We start from the raw sequence: 19,510 nt of genomic DNA on the forward strand, positions 1-19,510 counted from the left end.
GTTTCTGTCTCTCTCTCTCTGTTTGCTATCAACAGGACCTCCCAAAGTTGTCTTTACGTGCTGTAAAAATAAAGTTATCACTATAATTTCTTTTCAAGTACAATCACGCCACTTTATACATGCCTTTTCTGTCTTGTAAATTCAATCCAATCCAGGGACAGAGTAATCTCATCAGTGTTGTCTATTATTCCGTTTGTAATTACACAACTCTGCCTATATCAATAGAAAATAGATAACAGTTGATTTCTTTTTTCTTTGACATTTGCTGTTTGTAATTACCGTCTTGGAGCATTGTCAGACCTCTGCTGATCTCTCCCTCGACCACGGCAGAGCAAGTGAATCGGCTCTTTCTGCAGAAGCGTTTCTTGCGGACAAAATGGCTCAATTATTCTCTCTCTCCTTCTCCACTGAAAGAGCTTTTACCAAGTCCAGCATCGTAAAGCAGATGTCTCCTAGCAGCGCAGACTCAATCTTCTATCATTTCAGCCATAAGAATTGCGGTCCCGTCACTCATCCCAAACCCCACGATCGATTTTTCTCCAACAAAACCAAAAGGAGAAGGTGACTCATTTACAGCCGATGGGGGGGGGGGGTGATATAAGCCAAATTGTGTTCGTAGGAAAGGTTGTTTGTGTTTAAAGATACAGCAGCTAACACACACAAACACACATACACGTACACACGTATGCAAACAGCAGTTATCGGTGGTGTTCAGTGCATCTGTCAGCCGGCCTCTCCTCTCACTTGGTCAGTTGTTTACCTGTCGAGCAGTGAGTCACAGCTGCTATCGGAGCAGCGCAGGAGTTTCTCACTAGAATGGGAATTAGAAACCTGTTTAATTATTGTGGCCTAATCCTTCCTTGAGCTTTTCTTGTTTTCTCACGTCCAGGCGCTACGATAGTTGCCATAGTGCGCGGTATATTACCGCCGAGCATGATGGAAACAAAGCACACAGCAGGCGTGTGAGGCAGTTAGTCCAAATGCAAAGTACACTGAGAAAGAGACGGGCTGAGAGCTTTACCCTTCATCTTCCATGGTTTATTGTTTTATTGTTGTCACAGAAAGATTGTAGAAATCTAGACTTTACTGTTTCAAGTCAGTTTGTTCTGGCCGAGTGTGGTCACATACATGGAATTTGACTGGGGAATGTTGCTGTCAGATACACAGAGAATACTATACTACAGCTGGGAACTACGTATATGGGTATAACATGGATGTTGTGACGTGAGACTAGATATGATCTGGAATTTTGGTTATGGTAATATTGTGATATAAGGCTGCATTATAGTGTGATACACTTTTCTGAACTCTAATTAGACTGTTTTAGCTGAGTGAAATGAACAATGAATATGTCTACCTGCTTACCACCGTACTAGTGATCATTTCTCAATATTTCCTTGTGTGTAAACATCTTAGCAATGCACTAATAGTCATCCACAAGGTCAATATCACAAAGCTTAATATCGAGGTATTCAGTCAAAAATGTATGATTTGATTGTGTCGGTATCGCTCAGCCCTGGCATATACACATGCACACAGCAAGGTAAGTGTAAATAAAGTACAACGTTAGTTATCAAAACTTGAATATGATAAGTATAAATGTGAAAATATAATAAGTAGAAAAGTAGAAATATAATAAATATATGAGTGCAGAGCCAAGTGTGAGCAATATCAGAGGAGTGCCGAAATCGGGGTGTGCTATATTTCTATTTCTGAAATAGAGACTGTTAAGTTTCTATTGAGAAAGAATAGCAGATAGATCAGCATTCTCTAAGGCCGGAGAAAAACCCCCATTTTAGCTGATTTCTTTTTTTTTCCCATTCTCACAACAAATCTGAGGCACCATCTACTCAGTGTAAACTTCAACTCATCACTCCTCATTATGTCCCTTCTTCTCTCCCTCCTTTCATTGCCTTCCTGTTCTCGCTCTCTCTCCTCCCTCCTCTGTCATCAGATCTGTTCAAGTACAGATTGATCAACAGCAGACTGATCAATAGCACCTTCCTGCACAACAAAGAGGGCTGTCTGCTGAGTGACATCAGCGATGACAATAACGCCTACATGGTTTACTTCGTGAGCTTCCTGGGCACTTTAGCCGTGTTGCCCGGCAACATCGTCTCGGCACTGCTGATGGACAAGATCGGACGGCTGAGGATGCTGGGTAAGAAATGGGCAGGTCAACAGGGTGGGGCTGCCACTTCATTAAGCTGCTTGGTTCAAAAAGGAGAGTCTGTGTGCAAAAACAGGAGGTTTTGAGTTTGGGGCAGTGAACTAGGGAAACCTGATCCAGTTGAATTTTAAAACAGGATGTCCATACACTGAAAACTAAATCTTCGTGTAAATACTTATTAAATGCAATAATTTGGTCACATCGTCCTTCCTATGACATCGAGGCATAAATGAGATGAGCGAGATGAGATGCCATTTTATTAATACCCAAGGGGAAATTTGGTCCAAATATTACTGCATTTAATTTGATCAAAATGACCAAAATACATCTTTTCTATATTTCCACAAGTCACATTAAGCAGTCACTACTGAATGAGCAAATAGGACACACCTACCATTAAAGGGACAGTTCGGTTTGCTTACATAGACTTGAACAAATTTGTGGATACCCTTTTTATGTCTGCATGTGCAGTTTGGAGAAACGGTGAACAGTTTAAGCATAATTTAGCTCAGTTTTAGGAGGGCTCATTAGCAGCTCCACTTAAAAGTCGGGAAATATACCTTTTGTGAAGCTGATAGATGACCAGGATGATGAGGATATAATATATGATATGATCATTTCCTAACCCTGTTTATTCGTTAGCCTAGCTTAACCATTTTTCGGGGCGAACATTTTCATAAGTACATGTAAAACCCTAAAAAATAGATTATAGTTTTGGACTATTACGCATATCCATCTTCTTCAATAGCGGAAGACTCGGACATGCCTAAAGGTACAGTCACGCATGCACGAATGCAAGCGAATGGCCGTCTCCGGCTGAGGTGAAATTCATATCTTGTCGTGCTGGATGCGGGCAGTGCAGAATCAGGACTCAGGAACACTTTGTTATTTTAGGTCATGTACTTGAGTACATAAAACGAAATGAAATATCGTTTCCCACAGCAGTGCAACGTTTTTGTCTTTGTGTCCAAAAACGGCAAGAACACATATATCTAAACTAGGACACATATCACACACATATCCAGAATAAGCAACAAAATAAATCACTGTCCAAAAGAACAAACACCAGCCAGGATGACTGTCGGAACTGCCGGTCTGCATGGGCTAGCAGTTAGCTTAGCCTGCCCCGCTTCCACGTCCTGTCAGACCGCCCTCGGTGTTACTACTATGGGCACAGCTCCAGGCAGGGCCATGGTCCCTGGGCCCACAGGACGCAGCAGACCAAGCTCTCCCAGCCGACCCAGCGCCAGCTCTCCCAGCCATCAAATGAAGACAAAACTTAGACGCAGATGTGGACAAAGACACTGCATGGACGAGACTGGGTGAGGCCGCCGCAAATATACGTTCGTGCCGCCATCTTCCCACAGTGGTACTGGGTGAGGCCTCTGCAAATGTGAGTTTGCTCCGCCATCTTCATACACCATGGAGGATGTGACGCCCATGAAAATCATTTTGCTGGTGTATAGTCTGTTTGAGCGGTTGTGTTTGTCACATGAGCGGTTGTTGGTTTTAGCGATGGGAAAATGTACACTGAAGTCCAGAGAAAGATAAGTAAATGTTTTCACTTAATTAGCTCACTTGTACATGTTATCATGGCTTTATGGACAAATACGGAGGAAGAGCATTGGCATACAAGTTATATTTGTATACTGTGAATTATGAATTCCATTCCATTATCCGAGCCGCTTATCCGAATTCGGCTTGCGGGGGCGCTGGAGCCTATCCCAGCAGTCATTGGGCAGCAGATGGGGAGACACCTTGGAAAGGCCGCCAGTCCATCACAGGGCCGACATATTCACACCTAGGGACAATTTAGTACGGCCGATTCACCTGACCTACAGGTCTTTGGACTGTGGGAGGAAACCGGAGCACGCAGAGGAAACCCACGCAGACACTGGGAGAACATGCAAACTCCACACGGAGGACGACCCAGGATGACTCCCAAGGTTGGACAACCCTGGGGTTTGAACCCAGGACTTTCTTGCTGTGAGGCGACTGCGCTAACCACTGTGCCACTGTGCCACTCGAATTATGAATTGATGTTGTTAATACATTTTCCATTTATTTACATTCAATGCCTGTCCCCCGACTCACTGCCAGCCAGGCAGCATGTGTCTTGTGGGGCAGTTTATAGTCTTAACGGGCAACGTCGATACCGGCTGGTTAGGCAGCAACAATCAAAGTCTCCTCCATCCTGGCTCACTAAGAAAACTACAGCCAAGTGGGGGTCAACCACACACACTTCTTTGCTATTGGTTGTGGCAGAGAATTCGCCGGTCAAAGTTCACCAAAGTTGAACGCCATGCTAAGCGAAGATGCAAATTTTTTTCGCCACCGGAAGTGAACGTTTCAGTCACCCCTTCACCTGCACAGAATGGAAGTAACGGGAGGTGAATATTTACCAATGTTAATTTTGCGCATGTGTGTTGTGCCAGTGTTAGTTTCATGCATACACGTCTATATATAAATATATAGAAACTGTTAATATAAATATAAATGTATAGAATCTGTTAACAGAGATTAGTAATGGTAAAATAGTCAACTATTTACACACATGTTCTACCCCTTGTCAATACGGGTGTGCTGCAGCACCCTCAGCACCCCCCTTCCCACGCTCATGTGTACTTAAGAAAAATGGTTAACCTCTCTCTCTCTCTCTCTCTCTCTCTCTCTCTCTCTCTCTCTCTCTCTCTCTCTCTCTCTCTCTCTCTCTCTCTCTCTCTCTCTCTCTCTCTCTCTCTCTCTGTCTGTCTGTCTCCATCTCCATCTCTACAGCTGGCTCCAGTGTGATATCTTGCATCAGCTGTTTCTTCCTGTCATTTGGCAACAGCGAATCAGCCATGATTGCTCTGCTTTGCCTGTTCGGGGGCATTAGCATCGCCTCCTGGAATGCCCTGGATGTGCTGACTGTTGAGCTCTACCCCTCTGACAAGAGGTAGGCACTGTAGACGTGCACCGACATCTCCATGACACTGTGGAGACGGAGTCAGATGAGCTGGGTGGAGGTCAGGTGGAGCATGTAGCATCAGCGTGTAGTGTCAGAAGTGGCGCTACATAATCATTGGTTGGGTTGGAGATGTTGGTGAAGGAAAGGGTTGTGTGACGACATCACTGTTGTTTGTGATGTGGAGCATGGATCCTCTTCACCACCACCCTCTGGCTGAAACATGATTTGCTCCAGCTACCAGTGTATGCCATTCCCTTCTTCGATACATTTATTGAATATTGAGCTTGATATGAAACAAAATACATATTGGACTATATATGTGTGTCAGTAACCCCAAAGTTGAAAGTCTAGTAGCATTGACCTATTTGTTTTGTGTTAATTAGTAGTAAAGCTCTTGATGGGACTGATTTTTACTGATGTAGCGTCATCTTGTGGTTAACTAGGGATCCTACAGTCCACAGGAACGCCTGACTATCAAGATGGCTCTCTGTACCCTGAAGTGTATATGTCGTTTTGCATTTCACTGAGATTATAGAGCTTGGATCATGTTAACCACAAGAATCTGCTCCGTGACTGACGAGCCATCTGGCAAACAGGCAAATGCTAGGAGGGCAAAAAGTAAAAACAAACAAATGTGTCTATAATGACTTTGTTCGTTGCAAATACCCGGGCTGCCCCCCCCCCCCAGTCCGTCACTGAATCTGCCCCCAAAGTTTTCTATAAGTTCTGCATCTCTTCTGTTCTCTGCCCTTTCCTGACACAGTTTGTCCTCGGTCTCTTTCGCGTCTCTCTCGTTTTCAGAACCACGGCGTTCGGCTTCCTCAACGCCCTCTGCAAGCTGGCGGCCGTGCTGGGCATCAGCATCTTCACTTCTTTCGTGGGCATCACCAAAGCCGTGCCCATCCTGTTCGCCTCCGGGGCGCTGGCTGCCGGCAGCTTCCTGGCACTCAAGCTGCCGGAGACACGGGGCCAGGTGCTGCAGTAGTGTGGTGCCGACTCCAGGGAGCGATAGAGTTAGCCACACTGTGAAACAACAGCCTGAGAGCCCTCCATACCCTACCCTCTAACCCCCCCCCCCCCCCACCCATAGGTAAAAAGTGGCATTTGTCTACAGATCTCAACGCATAGGTGTTGCACAGAATCCCCCAGGCTGTACATATTCTGGATTGTCCGGTAATTGCAATTAACAAATTATCGAACTGATACGCCTCAGTGCAAGCAAGGGCAGAGGAGTTGTGAAGCGCCTGAGGTGATTGGGAGTTGAAATTGGTTAAGTTGTACATACGAGGCATGTTTGGTGTGGCTGTGTTTGATATGTACTGTAATGCGGTAGTAAAATGAAAGGAAATCTCGTCGTTCCCTACATCATGACGTTGGCTTAGAGGTGAGGGGAATGGGGGGTTCTTGATAATGAGCCATGCAGGTAGACTCACAGACATGACCACCAGCCATTTCAGTTCTCTATAGTCACCCCCATTCATCACAGAGAGTCAAATCACCTCTTACGTCCTGCGCTGTTGTAGGACAGGTTTCAAAAATGCACAATTTTTACGCCTAGATTCGATGCATTTTTGACTTAACTGCATAAAACCAAGAAAACCTCTCTTGGCTTACTCTTTGACCGAGACCCACCCTCATCCTTTATGTCCCGGGGTCTTGTGTTACGTGTGTACAGATTAACTGCCATTTTATAGATTATAGAACATTCCAGGTTTGCTTTTATTTATTTTTCTATTGTGACACTTTTGAGCTGTTTTCCCTTTAAAACTTTGTTTCCGATCACGTCTCGATAAGTCATTAGACCATGCGAACCAGTCGGCGGACAGGTCTGACTTGATAGACGATGTTGAGAAGTTGTGCCGCCCTGTTTGTTTGCCATTCTCATCGCCGAGTGAGAACAGTTTGCCCATACCAGATTTTTACTTTGAAAGCACAATCTGTATACCGGTGTGATGTCGCTAACATTTTCCTGACTCTGTGAAAATGTCTAGAATTCCACACTGCGCAATCACAAGTTTAAAATCATACATCCCGCTCAAAGAATTGCCATTTTGAGCACCCATCCACATGGGTTTACAGTACCTTTTCCTCGTATGAATTATGTTTTGGAGCGTGTTATGCATGTAACAAAGTATGTATGTAAATTTTATAAAAACTGACAGTACAACATGTAAAAAAAATTTAGATGTATTGCATTTCTGTATCTGTAAGTCCAGGTTCAGTCATGTGATCTCTGCTATTTTGAAACTTTTCTCCCCAAAAAAGACTACTTTTATTCTGCTGTTGAGATCAACAATACTATGAACATCCCTGAACCTTACCATCCTCTTTATGCATACCCCCAAAACCCCGTCGTCCTGGCGTTAAATACGTCCTCAGTTTATATCACATTTGTTTTACCAGAATCACGACTTTAAGTAGCATCTGCACATCAAAGGTTGAACCAGTTCATCTGGATACAATGTTTATTAACAGATACATTTAATCACTGAAATGTATCTGTAAGTGAACATTGTATCCAGATGAACTGTTTCAGCCTTCTTTGATTTTCTTACCCGGATTATTGAGCATGCACCAACACACAGCATCTGCACAATTAGATGTCACCCGAAGCATCATTTGGTGGGAGGCATACTCATCACTGAGATGCAGTTAAGCACAACATGGTCTCAAAACTGAATGGAAATATGTTACATTACACACATAGGGGAGAAAAATCCAAACAAAGACATGTCTGTGTGGAAGAAAACCAACTAATCAACAGTAAACAAAAAAAGAGAAAACAGCAAATAATTGACGCAGCTAACAAAGCGTTAGGTTATGTTTTATGTGAAGGCTGCGCTTCATTTTTCGCTTTGATGATTTCGGTCCGGGTGCAAAATGTGTGCGAGACTAAGAAAAGCTCTGAGCACGATCCAGATGTTATTGATGTAGACTGAATGTGTCCATTAGCGTGAGCGTGCTTTTTAGTTTGTGCAATATTGAGCCTCTGTGTGCAATAATGTAACTTTTATGTTGATTCTTTGCTAATTTATGTTTGGCACGGGCTAGTTTTGGTTTTGATTATAGCTGTTGGGTTGTGAATTTAGAGCTAAGCTTTCACAGAATCTCTAGAAAGTTTATGGAAAACACCGCAGCTGGAACAGAATGAGTCGGTTAATGCAATCTCTTCTGTAATCCCTCATTATTTGGGATGTTTATTTCATTGTAGCATAGCACACGCTGACCAGTGTGGATCAGTGCAGATGATAAAAGATTCTGCTAATCAGGATTATGGACCTGAGGTGGAATTTACAGGTTGCACTTTGCATAAAGGGGCATATGTATACTTTGGCTCAGCTATAGACATGGAGCCAGATAAATCCAGTAAGAAAAATCCAATCCATGGTTGAGGACACACTGCCACCACAATAATAAAGTGGTTGGGAATGATTTTGTCACATGTCCCTGATAAAACAAAATCAACCTATACTGTATTTATGTATTCATATTTACATGGGTGAAACGTTGACATCCATCAAAAGATAAACACGTCTCCTTTTAAAGAAAAACAATGTTGAATTTTGTTCAAACTGCCATTTTGTAGGATAGCAGCCATATGTAGACTCAAGACAGTTTAACCAAGACAAACCCACTGCACTAAATGTACCCAGTTGTACACGCTCAGTTACGAATGCCTTGGGATCTCCAAGACACACCCTGATGCAAACCTTGCCAGAGAACTAACGGGGGACAAGGTGAGCATTTAGGAAGAGGACGAATACAAAATATTGTCAGAAGACATGACTGTGAATATGCATGCCGTTGTGAACATGGGAGCATCCAGCTTGATCGTGGCGTTTCAGCAAACGCTGATGAACTACCCTGCAGATTCCACCTCCTTGTTCGCACAGTAATCTGATTCCAAACTTTGCATCTGTGCTTCCATGACCCATCCTTTAGTGTGCCATGAATACCGTGCATCTCGTTAATCATTGCCAAATATTTTATACGTCATACATTTACGCTTTACGTCATCAAAGCTCTGATGCAGATGTGATTACACGTGAATAACATGAAATTCAGAAGCAACTAGCATGTTAACGACTTGTGCCCTACGATGCCCTTTCCAGGCCAGCAGCCCCCCCCCCGTCCTTTTAAAAGCACACAACTAGCCGAGAAATAAACACTAACCATTTGGATTTTTAAAAAAAAGAGTCTCAGTAGTATAGCATATTTTTAAATCTGTCACACCACGTCCTATCTCTCCACTCGTCGTCCTGTCTCACGCCACCAAATTATAAAATGACGATGTCAAGATAACTGCTGTATAGTTCAACATGGGACGCTGTGAAGAAAACAAACCTGTCTTTCTGATCTCAGCGGCTCAGTTCAAGTCAAGATTGTCTCTTGTAGATACATATCTTAGCTTACATTACAGGGTTTTTTTGTTTTGTTTTTTGTATTAGTAGCTTGTTGCTGAAGCAACAGTGAATCGTTGAGTGCAAAAAGTTAACAAAGCAATAAGTGTTGGATATTTGTCACTTGTTCTCTCCCCCTAAACTATTGGGAATGGAAGCACATTATACTGTATGCCAGCCTCGCCGGTTGAAATGCAGAGTGTTGGCTTAACAGAACCGGACTGAACAGCTAACATTCATGCGTTCTCTCCAAAATAATCTTAGTTGTTGAGGCTTCTGTCAATAAGATTGCATTACCATTAATTAAATATAACAAAGAGTTTATCACATTTGTCATTGTACTGTGCTGTAGAAACTTTAGCTGTTTGTATGTAAGTATAGACACTCTGTGGAATCATAAAAGTAAGAAAAAAAAACTTAAAAAAAGAAGTGTAAATGGACAATGCTGTATGTTGTCTTTGATTTTGTGTATTTTGTAAATGAGAATGGAATATAGATAAATACATCAATGTTAAATACCAATTAAGAATAATAGATAGGATAAATGTCATGTCAGTTCTGTTTTAAGGTTTGTGTGTGTGTGTGTGTGTGTGTGTGTGTGTGTGTGTGTGCGTGCGTGCGTGTGTGTGTGTGTGAGAGAGAGAATTTTTCTTATATTTTCTCATCGGTGATTTATGGTGGGGTTTGCACTTTGCCGTGCAGCTGACCTTTTAGAAATGCAATGGATGACAAGGAACCTAAGAATAATAAACTGTCGAAACCATGAAAACATGCCAGTCTCTTCGTGCCTTCTTTAGCAGAATAAAGCAATTAAGACATGAACATACACGTAACGGCTGATTATATTTTTCATACATGTAATAACTTCAGAAACACATGTAAGAAATATATTTCTTCTCTTTTAGATTTCTTATAGGTTATCTGATTTCTTATATGCACACTTCTTGTGTTCTTAATGTTTGCTTTTATTTATATTTATTATTACTACTTGGTGACTCCGTTGCTCATTACTTCCTATTTATTACATCCAACTCTACCAGGCCACAAAGTGCCTTTTGGCCAGACCACCTGGAGTGTTGGGTTGTTTTTTTGTTTTTAATATTTATGAGTTGTGCTGCGGCGCAAAACGATTTGCTCCCGGGGATCAGCGAAGTTCTTATCTACTTTATTTATGACAGGCACATTTGACTTAGGACTACAAGATGCTAAAAGACTACATAACCCAGGGATGTGAGTGATGGTTTCCGGCGCAGAATATGACGTAATGTGTTACGCGACTAGCCCGGCTAGAAGGTGAGTTATTCACAATTCCCTCACTAAAGTTTCGCTTTTTAATTCACATGTACCGTCACTTTTAAACACGGACGGTTACTAACTTGTGTATGTAGCAGTGTAAGGACAAACTTCTGGAGTCTGTCAACTTTTAGGGAAAGAACATTTGTCAGATTACGAAAGACATCTGAGACGATAATAAGCATCACAAACACCGCTCAGTTGTCAGGTCAGCTGGCCAAACGTTACTCGCATTCCGTACGTTATAATGCAACGCAGGGCGTCTCACATGACGCGTAAGCGCACAGAGGAAAGATGGAGGATGAAGAAAACACACAGACAGCGAAACGGTTACGTTAAACGAGAAGGAGCCGAAGTCAAGAATCGCAGTAAGAAAACCCAGCGGTTGGTCATTCTTTAATTTCCCGATGCTTAAATACTGAATAAAGATTAATGAACAATTACAATATAATATCAACACTCGGGCTCAACTATAGCCACGTCTGTGCTGTCTGTCTGTTATTTACCTTCCTCTTGCATGCCTACCACGAGATTTGTAAATATGAATCATCAAGTACAGTGGTTCTCAATCAGGTCCTCAGGTTCCACCGGTACTGCTGTTTTTCATACTACCAGATCGTTCATTACAATAACCTATTGATCCAGGTGTAAAGCCTGCCTGATCGGAGGCTGGACTAACTTGCTTGGACCCCATTATTACCGGCTTCAACCACCGTGTCCTGCTTCTAGCTGCACTTGACATTTTAAGCTCTTGGCGGTGCTATGTCTGTTATACTGATACGTGTCACTGTGAATCTGCTTTGTACTTTGATTCTCCTGTTCACCACCTTTTGATGAGCTGAGACACACTAAAGGCACTCGACATGACATACACTCTTGACCATGTGATTACTATGTAGCAAGTTAACTACTGCTGCTACTAGGTATGGTACTATTATGATATGATTACTATGTAGCAAAGGAACTAGCGCTATTACTTCAAATATGATTTGATTACTCTGTAGGACTATATAATGACAGTTGGTAACACTAATTATAATCTGCTAATTGTTAGTTGATTTGGAAAAAAGTGTCTGCCAAATGAGTAAATGTACTTTCCTTGGCTTAATCATGCTCCATTAAAGAATCATCAAAGGCTGAAGACAGAAGTTGGGGAGGTCACTAATGCATTAATTGTCCTCATGCTTAGTATAGTATGGTGTTGAATGAAAGCTGCTTGCTAGCACATGACTATCTCTCAAATCCTTCAACAGCACATCTTCAACAGCTATATACACCTGCTGGTCCCGAGTAAACTACTGCCACATCATCTGATGCTGCCCACTTTCCTCCGCTGTTCTCGGCCCATCTTCAGCACTCCCTCCTTAAGTCGACCCCTGGCCCACTTCAGAACACACATGGAGCCAGACCCTAGCAGGCCTGTTGAAAGGGCTATCAGAACCAAACTGACCAATGCTTTGAAGCCAGAGCACTTAGAGGTCCACAATGAAAGCCATATGCATGCTGTGCCGCCTGGCTCTGAATCCCACTTCCGAGTGCTGGTTGTCAGCCCACGGTTTGATGGCCTCTCGTTGTTACAGCGCCACCGTCTGGTCAACGAGGCTTTGCGTGAGGAATTGAGCGCCTGTGTTCATGCACTGGCTATCCAGGCAAAGACTCCCCAACAGTGGGGGAGCAACCCCACTTTGGCCAAGAGTCCTCCATGCATGGGAGGATCCAGGGGGGATCACACCGTGGAGGAGAAACTGAAGGCTGGACGGGAGTGAGCGTTGTGGCTGGTATGGTGTTGTACCTCCTGCTCCTGGACTGCATTTGAATTGAAGCGAGTGAACCGAACTGATTTGAATGAAGTGCAGTGGGAAGGTGCTATTATAATTCAACCTAATACTAGCCCAGGCTCTGTGGGGACAGTCATGAGGCATTCTTGATTTTGATTTCACCTCCCTCCCTTTTTTGTACCAGTCACAGTCCTAATGCAGATTGTCAAGCTAAACATTTTTTCTCGGTTTTATCCCAGCGATTATCACAGTGAAATGATGATAAATTCTATGTTAAAGTGAGATGCTTGTTTAACTTTCACTGAAGAGTCTTTAACACTATATTGTCCAATATAATGTTGATTTAGCATCACTCTGACAGGCTAAGGTGGGCGTAAGCATTATTGTAAGAAATCCATGAAACGGGGTTGTGTAAGATTGGGCCTTTTGTCTTGCACGAATAAAGTGGGGCAAAACTCTGGGTTACAAGTCATTCATATTTTATTCAGAATGGAGAGACACCCCCCTTGAAAGTCTGTAAAAATATATTTTGGATGCGTAGCTGAAGGTTTAATGTCATAAAATTTTATTTAATCATACGTGTTTGTGAACGACAGCTATTTACAGTCACCCTGCAACAAACAGTAGGGCATGCATAACTGAAACAATAAATGAATGCTGACCGAGACAGGCAATGCCGTTAGGCTCTGAAATGATGCTTATGATTAGCCGGCTCAAGAATCCAGTCAGCCAGTCCTCACTTAATCCCCTAAAACTCCTTCCACGACCTGTAGAAGGAACCAGAACATGCTCTGTCCTGACTGAATATAATGGAAATAAAGCAGGAACCAAAATGCGGTGCCAGGTTCTGTTTGGTTTGTACTGGTGCCGGGTGTGTTTGCTACTCATGAATGCCAGCATGTCAATCATGGACGAAAATGTCAGTGTAAACTGAGTTGTCATGACTTAATTTACTGAGAAATACTATTGACAAGTATCAAATGTATAATTCCAACTATGTATTCGGTCCTTAACAGTGTTTCAAAAGAATGCACATATACATCGATAAATATATCAAATATATAATGTGTTATGATTTATCTGTGTATCTCTGTATATGTGCATAACCATGATATAGCTAAACTAAGACGTCGCTGACGCTCCCAAAGGGTCAATGTTGTCTGGTCACCACAAGAGGGCAGGCTGTTCAAACATTAAATCATAATGATTGGGTTGATGAATAAGAGCTATATCTCTACTGACCCTCCATGAGGTTAATCATGAGTATTTTGGTCAGTTTTTATTTCTTTATTGCTCACTTACTTGCAGGATTTCACAAGATGAGTCATTTATAGATAGTGTAATATGGGGGGAGCGGAGGGGATGGCAAGCTTTCTCAGTAGTTGTGAACAACATTTTATATATATATATATATATATATATATATATATATATATATATATATATATATATATATATAAGATGAGCAGCCTACGTTTGTTAAGTTAGTAGTTATATTTTTAATTAGCAGTTACTTTATAAATACTTTATTTCAATATGAATAATCAACCTTTTTCTGCTAATGCATCAAGAAAGCCAAGCGCGTTATCAAACAAGGCTCAGGTTTTTGATACAGAAAGATGATCAGCTGATATTTATTTGTCTGTTTATTAGTTGTGTATTTAATTATATAATGCTTTGATCAGGGCCTTATTACGTCCTTGCTGTGGTTAGCAGAGCAGATAAGAGGACAGAAGTAATAACTGTTTCTTGTGCTCTCAAATCAACTCACTCTGGCTGTGTGTGTGTGTGTGTGTGTGTGTGTGTGTGTGTGTGTGTGTGTGTGTGTTTGTCATGAGATTTTGTGTGTGTCAGCGTGAAGGTCTTGTTCTTCCCTCAACCCCAGCAACTGCCTAAAAAAACCCAACAACATTTCTACAATGCACTGTCTTCTAGGAGTAATGGGATGTGAACACATGCCATAATTTATTATTTGTTGAAGCTTCAGCAAACAAGGAATGACCCATCCTTTACCCTCTTTACGCTTTACTTGACAGAGGATTGCGCCCATTGTGTTTTTGAAGGGATATTTCACAATCTGACAGAACTCGACAGCAAAAATTGGACCCCGTCAACGAGACTGAGCCAAAACAAACCATCTTCTGGTGTTGTCCCGGTGGAAGTTGCTGTTAGATGGTGGAGATGCTCCCTGGCTGGAATGTGGTGTCAACCCAAGGTAATGACGGTTGACTTGAACCGTCATCTTCTCTCTGGCTCTGACAGCCTGTCAGACTCTACAAAAAGCCCCAGTGAGGAAGGTGAACAACTGGTGTCACTGGTTTGGAATAGGAAAAGAGTAACGGGGCCATTTTATGACCCCTGCCTGTCCACTAGAGCTGGGCCTTAGGCAGGGATAGACGTATATACGGGGCAAGAAGCAAGGCAGCGACTAGAGAGAAGGCAATAAGTATGCCGTACCGCCTGGGGAGGCATAGACTGTCTCTGGCGATAAGATTTAAGTGTCACGATTCCAGGTGCTGTTATGATGGACTGACTTAGACGTCAAGTCATCAAGGGCAGCGAGGGGGAGTGCAGGGACTTGTCCTGTACTTAAAACGTTGGGCTGTTTTACATGTGTGGGTGGTTCATCACCTACTATTGTCAATGGCTCTTTCAGCAAAATGACAGGGTTGGCTCGGTCTACCGTGTAGGTCGTCACTTGTGATATGCGGGTGAAACTGTTCTCTTCTGAGTTTGGGACGCCTCGTGGGTATGCGTTTCTACCAGAGGACAATGGGGACTGGAGCACACTGAGTAATACTAGCTCCTAATGACTCTGATGAAGACACAGTATTGTCGAAACATTAGTCTGTTTGCACAATTGAAGGTTGTAAATTAAACGGTGCGCTGCAGCCCCCTTTTGTCCTGTGGACGTTTGCTGCTGTGGAGCTGAGACGCAGCTGACTCCTCTGTGTTTTGCTGGAGGACACGTGGAGAACCCTGTCTGAACCGGCTGTGCTCCTCTGTAAGCGCTCCGAAAGTCAAGTGGCTACAGTAGCACGGCGGTCAGTTTCCCTGTCCCATTAAACCAGTCTCATTATAAATGCACGTCAGCTAGTGCTGACACAATTAGTCATAATTAGCGCTGACATAAAAGTGATTAGACGATTGACAGAAACTTTTTCGGTTAAAAATGGTTCATCATTATCCGAACCGCTTTACCCTGCTCTCAGGGTCGCGGGGATGCTAGAGCCTATCCCAGCAGCCATTGGGAGACACCCTGGACAGGCCGCCAGGCCATCACAGGGCCGACACACACATTCACATTCACACCTAGGGACGATTCAGTACGGCCGCTTCACCTGCCCTGCATGTCTTGGGACTGCGGGAGGGAACGGGAGCGCCCGCAAGGAACCCACGCAGACACGGGGAGGACACGCAAACCACACAGAGGACGACCCCCAGGGTTGGACTACCCCGGGGCTCCAACCCTGGACCTTCTTGCTGTGGGGCGACTGTGCTAACCACTGTGCTGCCGTGCCGCCCTGATTAAAAAATATGATTAAAAATTAGTAATGATTAAAAATCAGTAACCGGTTAATCTTGTCAAGTGAGAATACCAGACATTTGCTGGTTAGAGCTCCACGCATGATTTGCTTGCCTCGTCCCAACTCATGTCGTTATGAAATGAATATTTGAGGGGCTGTTTGGCTGCTGGTCAGACTAACTAACAGATTTAAGACATCAGTTTGGTCTCTGGGAACTTGTAATGTGCATTTGTCATTATTTTTTGACATTTCACAGGCTAAGTGATTAATTGAACAAATAGTCAATGAAAATAATCATTAGTTACGGCTCTAAGTCACCCACTCAGGATCTGATTTTACCATTTCTTATGGTATTGATAAATGGTGAGCACAACAAACTGTGTTAGAGGATATTGCCGGGGGGAGGGGGGGTCAGGAGAAATAAACACACATTTTTAAAACTCCTGACACAAAATCTGTCAGTTTCAAATGATAGGATACAGTAATTGGTGTTTGAAAATAACACACACATTACACACAACCACATTAGACAGGCTAGGATATCCAATTCAACACAGTGATGGATCTGCCTCGGGGTCCCCGGTCTGGACCATATGGCCCGGTCTGTGCAGCGGGTCAGTGGGAACCCACCTTGGCACCCCTGCCCTGCGTCAGAGCCCCGGGACGGACGGTGCCAGGCCGGGCTGAGACCTGAGCCCGGGCAGGGTTCCCGCGATAGACGGCCGCTGATTTACACTGCGGCTCCAGACCAGGTCCTTCTGACCGCCCCCCCACCCCCACTGCAATCGGAAGGGTCATCCACCGGGGTTGTATGGGAATGGAGGAGACAGGCCGGCCGGGGGTGGGGGGTGCAGCAAATGGGTGTCTGAGAAAGGCCAGTTTGGCTGTCCCGGGGGATTTGCCTCCTCCACCGGCCCCCTGGTCAGCTGCAGGATCTGTGGAGCATGTGTGTGTGTGTGTGTGTGTGTGTGTGTGTGTGTGTGTGTGTGTGTATGTGTGTGTGCGTGTGTACATGTGTGTGCAGAGAGGGAAATGTCTGTTAAAGACATTTAAATTAAACCCCCCGCTAAAAACAACAGTTGTTAATTTCATGCATTTTTCATGCCAAACCCGAAGACGTGGCAGAATAGTTAGTCATTATGTGAAATTCATTTATAATTAACTAGTTTCCCCCTTTTTTTAGTCTTTGTCTCTTTGTTTACTTAGAATAGTTGTGTTTTGTTGGCCATAACAGCCAGAGTCCACACCACCCCGTTATAGAACAAAGTCGGCCCTAATATGAATTTTACAACCACAAAATGGGTTTTAAGGTCTGCTACCCTGGCCGGGTGATTAATCTCTGGCTGGTTTCATGATGGGGGAGAAAACTAAGTGCTGGATTTAAGGTGCTGGTAATAGGCTATTAAGGCCTTTTAATTGGCCAGTTCTGCGCTCTCTCTCTCTCTCTCTCTCTCTCTCTCTCTCTCTCTCTCTCTCTCTCTCTCTCTCTCTCTCTCTCTCTCTCTCTCTCTCTCTCTCTCTCCCTCCCCACTCTCCCCCTCCCCCTCCCCACTCTGACAACTAATGAAACTGGTGAATGGATGACTTGAAGGGGAAGGACAAAAGCAGAGATAGGGAGAAGACAATATCCTTGTGTGGGAGAATTAGTTACACTCAGTAGCCTAAGTATTCAAAGCACAGCGCCCAAAAAAGGAGGCTGCTGGGGGATTAAGAAAAAAGTCTACGCAGGTGGGTCACGGCGGCACGGCGGGGGTGGATTGGAGGGGGGCGGGCGGGGGGGGGTCACATGACAGGACGTTACCTCGCTTGATAAACAACAGCCGGGGCCCACAGGAAGAAGGAAGGGAGTTGTTTTATAGAGGGGGATTAACTGGCTTGCCACATCAGGTATTCATTATGGCCAAAACTCCCAGGTGTGCCGTTCAAGCAAGTCAAGTAAAATATCTTTGGAGGCTCCTTTTTGATGTGAAACATCTTGGACTGATTGATTCTGATGGGGGACGGCAAAGGTGGGAACGGGGGAGGACCTCACAGTTTGATTTCTATGTTAATTATCAGGGTCACAGTTTGATTATTATTATCAAGCAAGCTGACACACTGCAATTTTTCAGTTGGATGGTAATTATAGAAAAGAGTTAAAACACCTCGTTATTAGTAAGTTATTGTCTCCGTACTGGCCAGGAGCAAAAGTCCTCTGTCAAGTTGTGCTAGATTCGAATGAGCTGCAGATTGCAGTGGCAGCTGCATGGTAAATAACGAGTTCTGGAAGAGGTTTTCCATAAGATTGCCAGGAACATAATTACCGTAGCAAAATATAGACTAATAAATGAAGTAATATTCAGAAATATGTGAAATGGACAAGTTTTTTAGGGCCGCATATCTTGCCTTGTTTGGCGTAGTTTTAGTTCACATAATCAGAAGATACGGGCATGGTTGTGCATTTATTTCTGTTAACATTGATTCTAGATCCAAACGTGCAGCCAAATGTCTTTGGTCCTCAAATCATAATAATTGTAATTAGTAATCACAATATTTCACACTAGGTTAAATTCTTCAAATAACACTCCAGACCTCAGATGAGGTTGGTATTTTGAGTCCATTGGTAAAAGACTTCTGACTTCTACAGAATATGAAATGTTCCTACAAAACGGTTCAGTAAGGATAAGCGGGAATCATTTTCAAATGTGTTGTGTTTCCTGGTGTAGGAGTAGCTGCTTGTTTCTCGGTGGACCTGTTGGGTTGGCTTCAGGTGTTGTTAGGAGGGGAGATGGAGCTGGAGGGAAAAAGGGGCAGAGGCATTTTGACAGGATCCCTTCAGAAAGTTCCACTGACAGCTGAACTCGCCTGACAAACACAGAATTTGTATTTTTTCAGTTCAAAATTAGATTTATTTTATGTTTACTGCTAATGTCAATGATAAACTCTGTCACAGAACATCAGTGTTAGGACTTAAGTAATAAATTAATTAACATGAATGTTTCAAAAGTTTTTCCAAGTGACTTTTTGCAAATGACCAAAAAAAAAAAAAAAAAAAAACAACAAGGTGCTCTTAATCAAAATTTTATGACAAATCACTTTTAACACCAACGTTTGAAATATGAATTATGAAAGCAAGTTACATCTGGGCCTTCGCTGATATGTGACCACCTTTTTTTTTCTCATGATTTTTTTTCGCTGCTCAGTTTGCTCCATCACATGGCAGCAGTCTAAGTCATGGGAGTTTGGCTGGGGGTGTGGAGGCGCGGGGCTGGATTGGCTGGTTTGTGGGCCGGAGTGCACAGGCCTCAGCCTCAGCCTAGAGCCCTGCAGAGGATTCACGCTCAGTCATTGACACGCATGTAAGCCCCCCATCACCACCACCACCACCACCCCTCCCCCCCCTCCAGGGCACTAAC

General features: G+C 43.4%; 2 protein-coding genes across 4 annotated transcripts in view; both read left to right on the top strand.

The window, feature by feature from the left end:
- sv2a (synaptic vesicle glycoprotein 2A) overlaps window positions 1-6,102 on the top strand; it is a 30,216-nt gene extending 24,114 nt beyond the window's left edge. The window contains exons 2-4 of the mRNA XM_056287001.1: window positions 1,855-2,161; window positions 4,946-5,105; window positions 5,919-6,102. Coding sequence (XP_056142976.1) covers window positions 1,855-2,161; window positions 4,946-5,105; window positions 5,919-6,102 — 651 coding nt within the window. The remainder of the gene's footprint in view (window positions 1-1,854; window positions 2,162-4,945; window positions 5,106-5,918) is intronic.
- A 4,688-nt stretch (window positions 6,103-10,790) lies between these two features.
- On the top strand, window positions 10,791-13,617 carry bola1 (bolA family member 1). Of its 3 annotated transcripts, none has more exons than XM_056286612.1 (2): window positions 10,791-10,810; window positions 12,064-13,617. In XM_056286612.1, exon 2 carries the CDS (start codon window positions 12,124-12,126, stop codon window positions 12,574-12,576), a length of 453 nt encoding a protein of 150 aa, XP_056142587.1. In that variant the 5' UTR covers window positions 10,791-10,810; window positions 12,064-12,123; the 3' UTR covers window positions 12,577-13,617. The 3 variants fall into 3 exon arrangements, with proteins under 3 accessions (XP_056142587.1, XP_056142584.1, XP_056142586.1); XM_056286609.1 differs by lacking the exon at window positions 10,791-10,810 and adding an exon at window positions 11,089-11,178; XM_056286611.1 differs by lacking the exon at window positions 10,791-10,810 and adding an exon at window positions 11,099-11,194.
- Window positions 13,618-19,510: the final 5,893 nt, after the last annotated feature.

Source organism: Lampris incognitus, chromosome 9 (assembly GCF_029633865.1).
Source record: "Lampris incognitus isolate fLamInc1 chromosome 9, fLamInc1.hap2, whole genome shotgun sequence".
NCBI classification, from domain to species: Eukaryota; Metazoa; Chordata; class Actinopteri; order Lampriformes; family Lampridae; genus Lampris; species Lampris incognitus.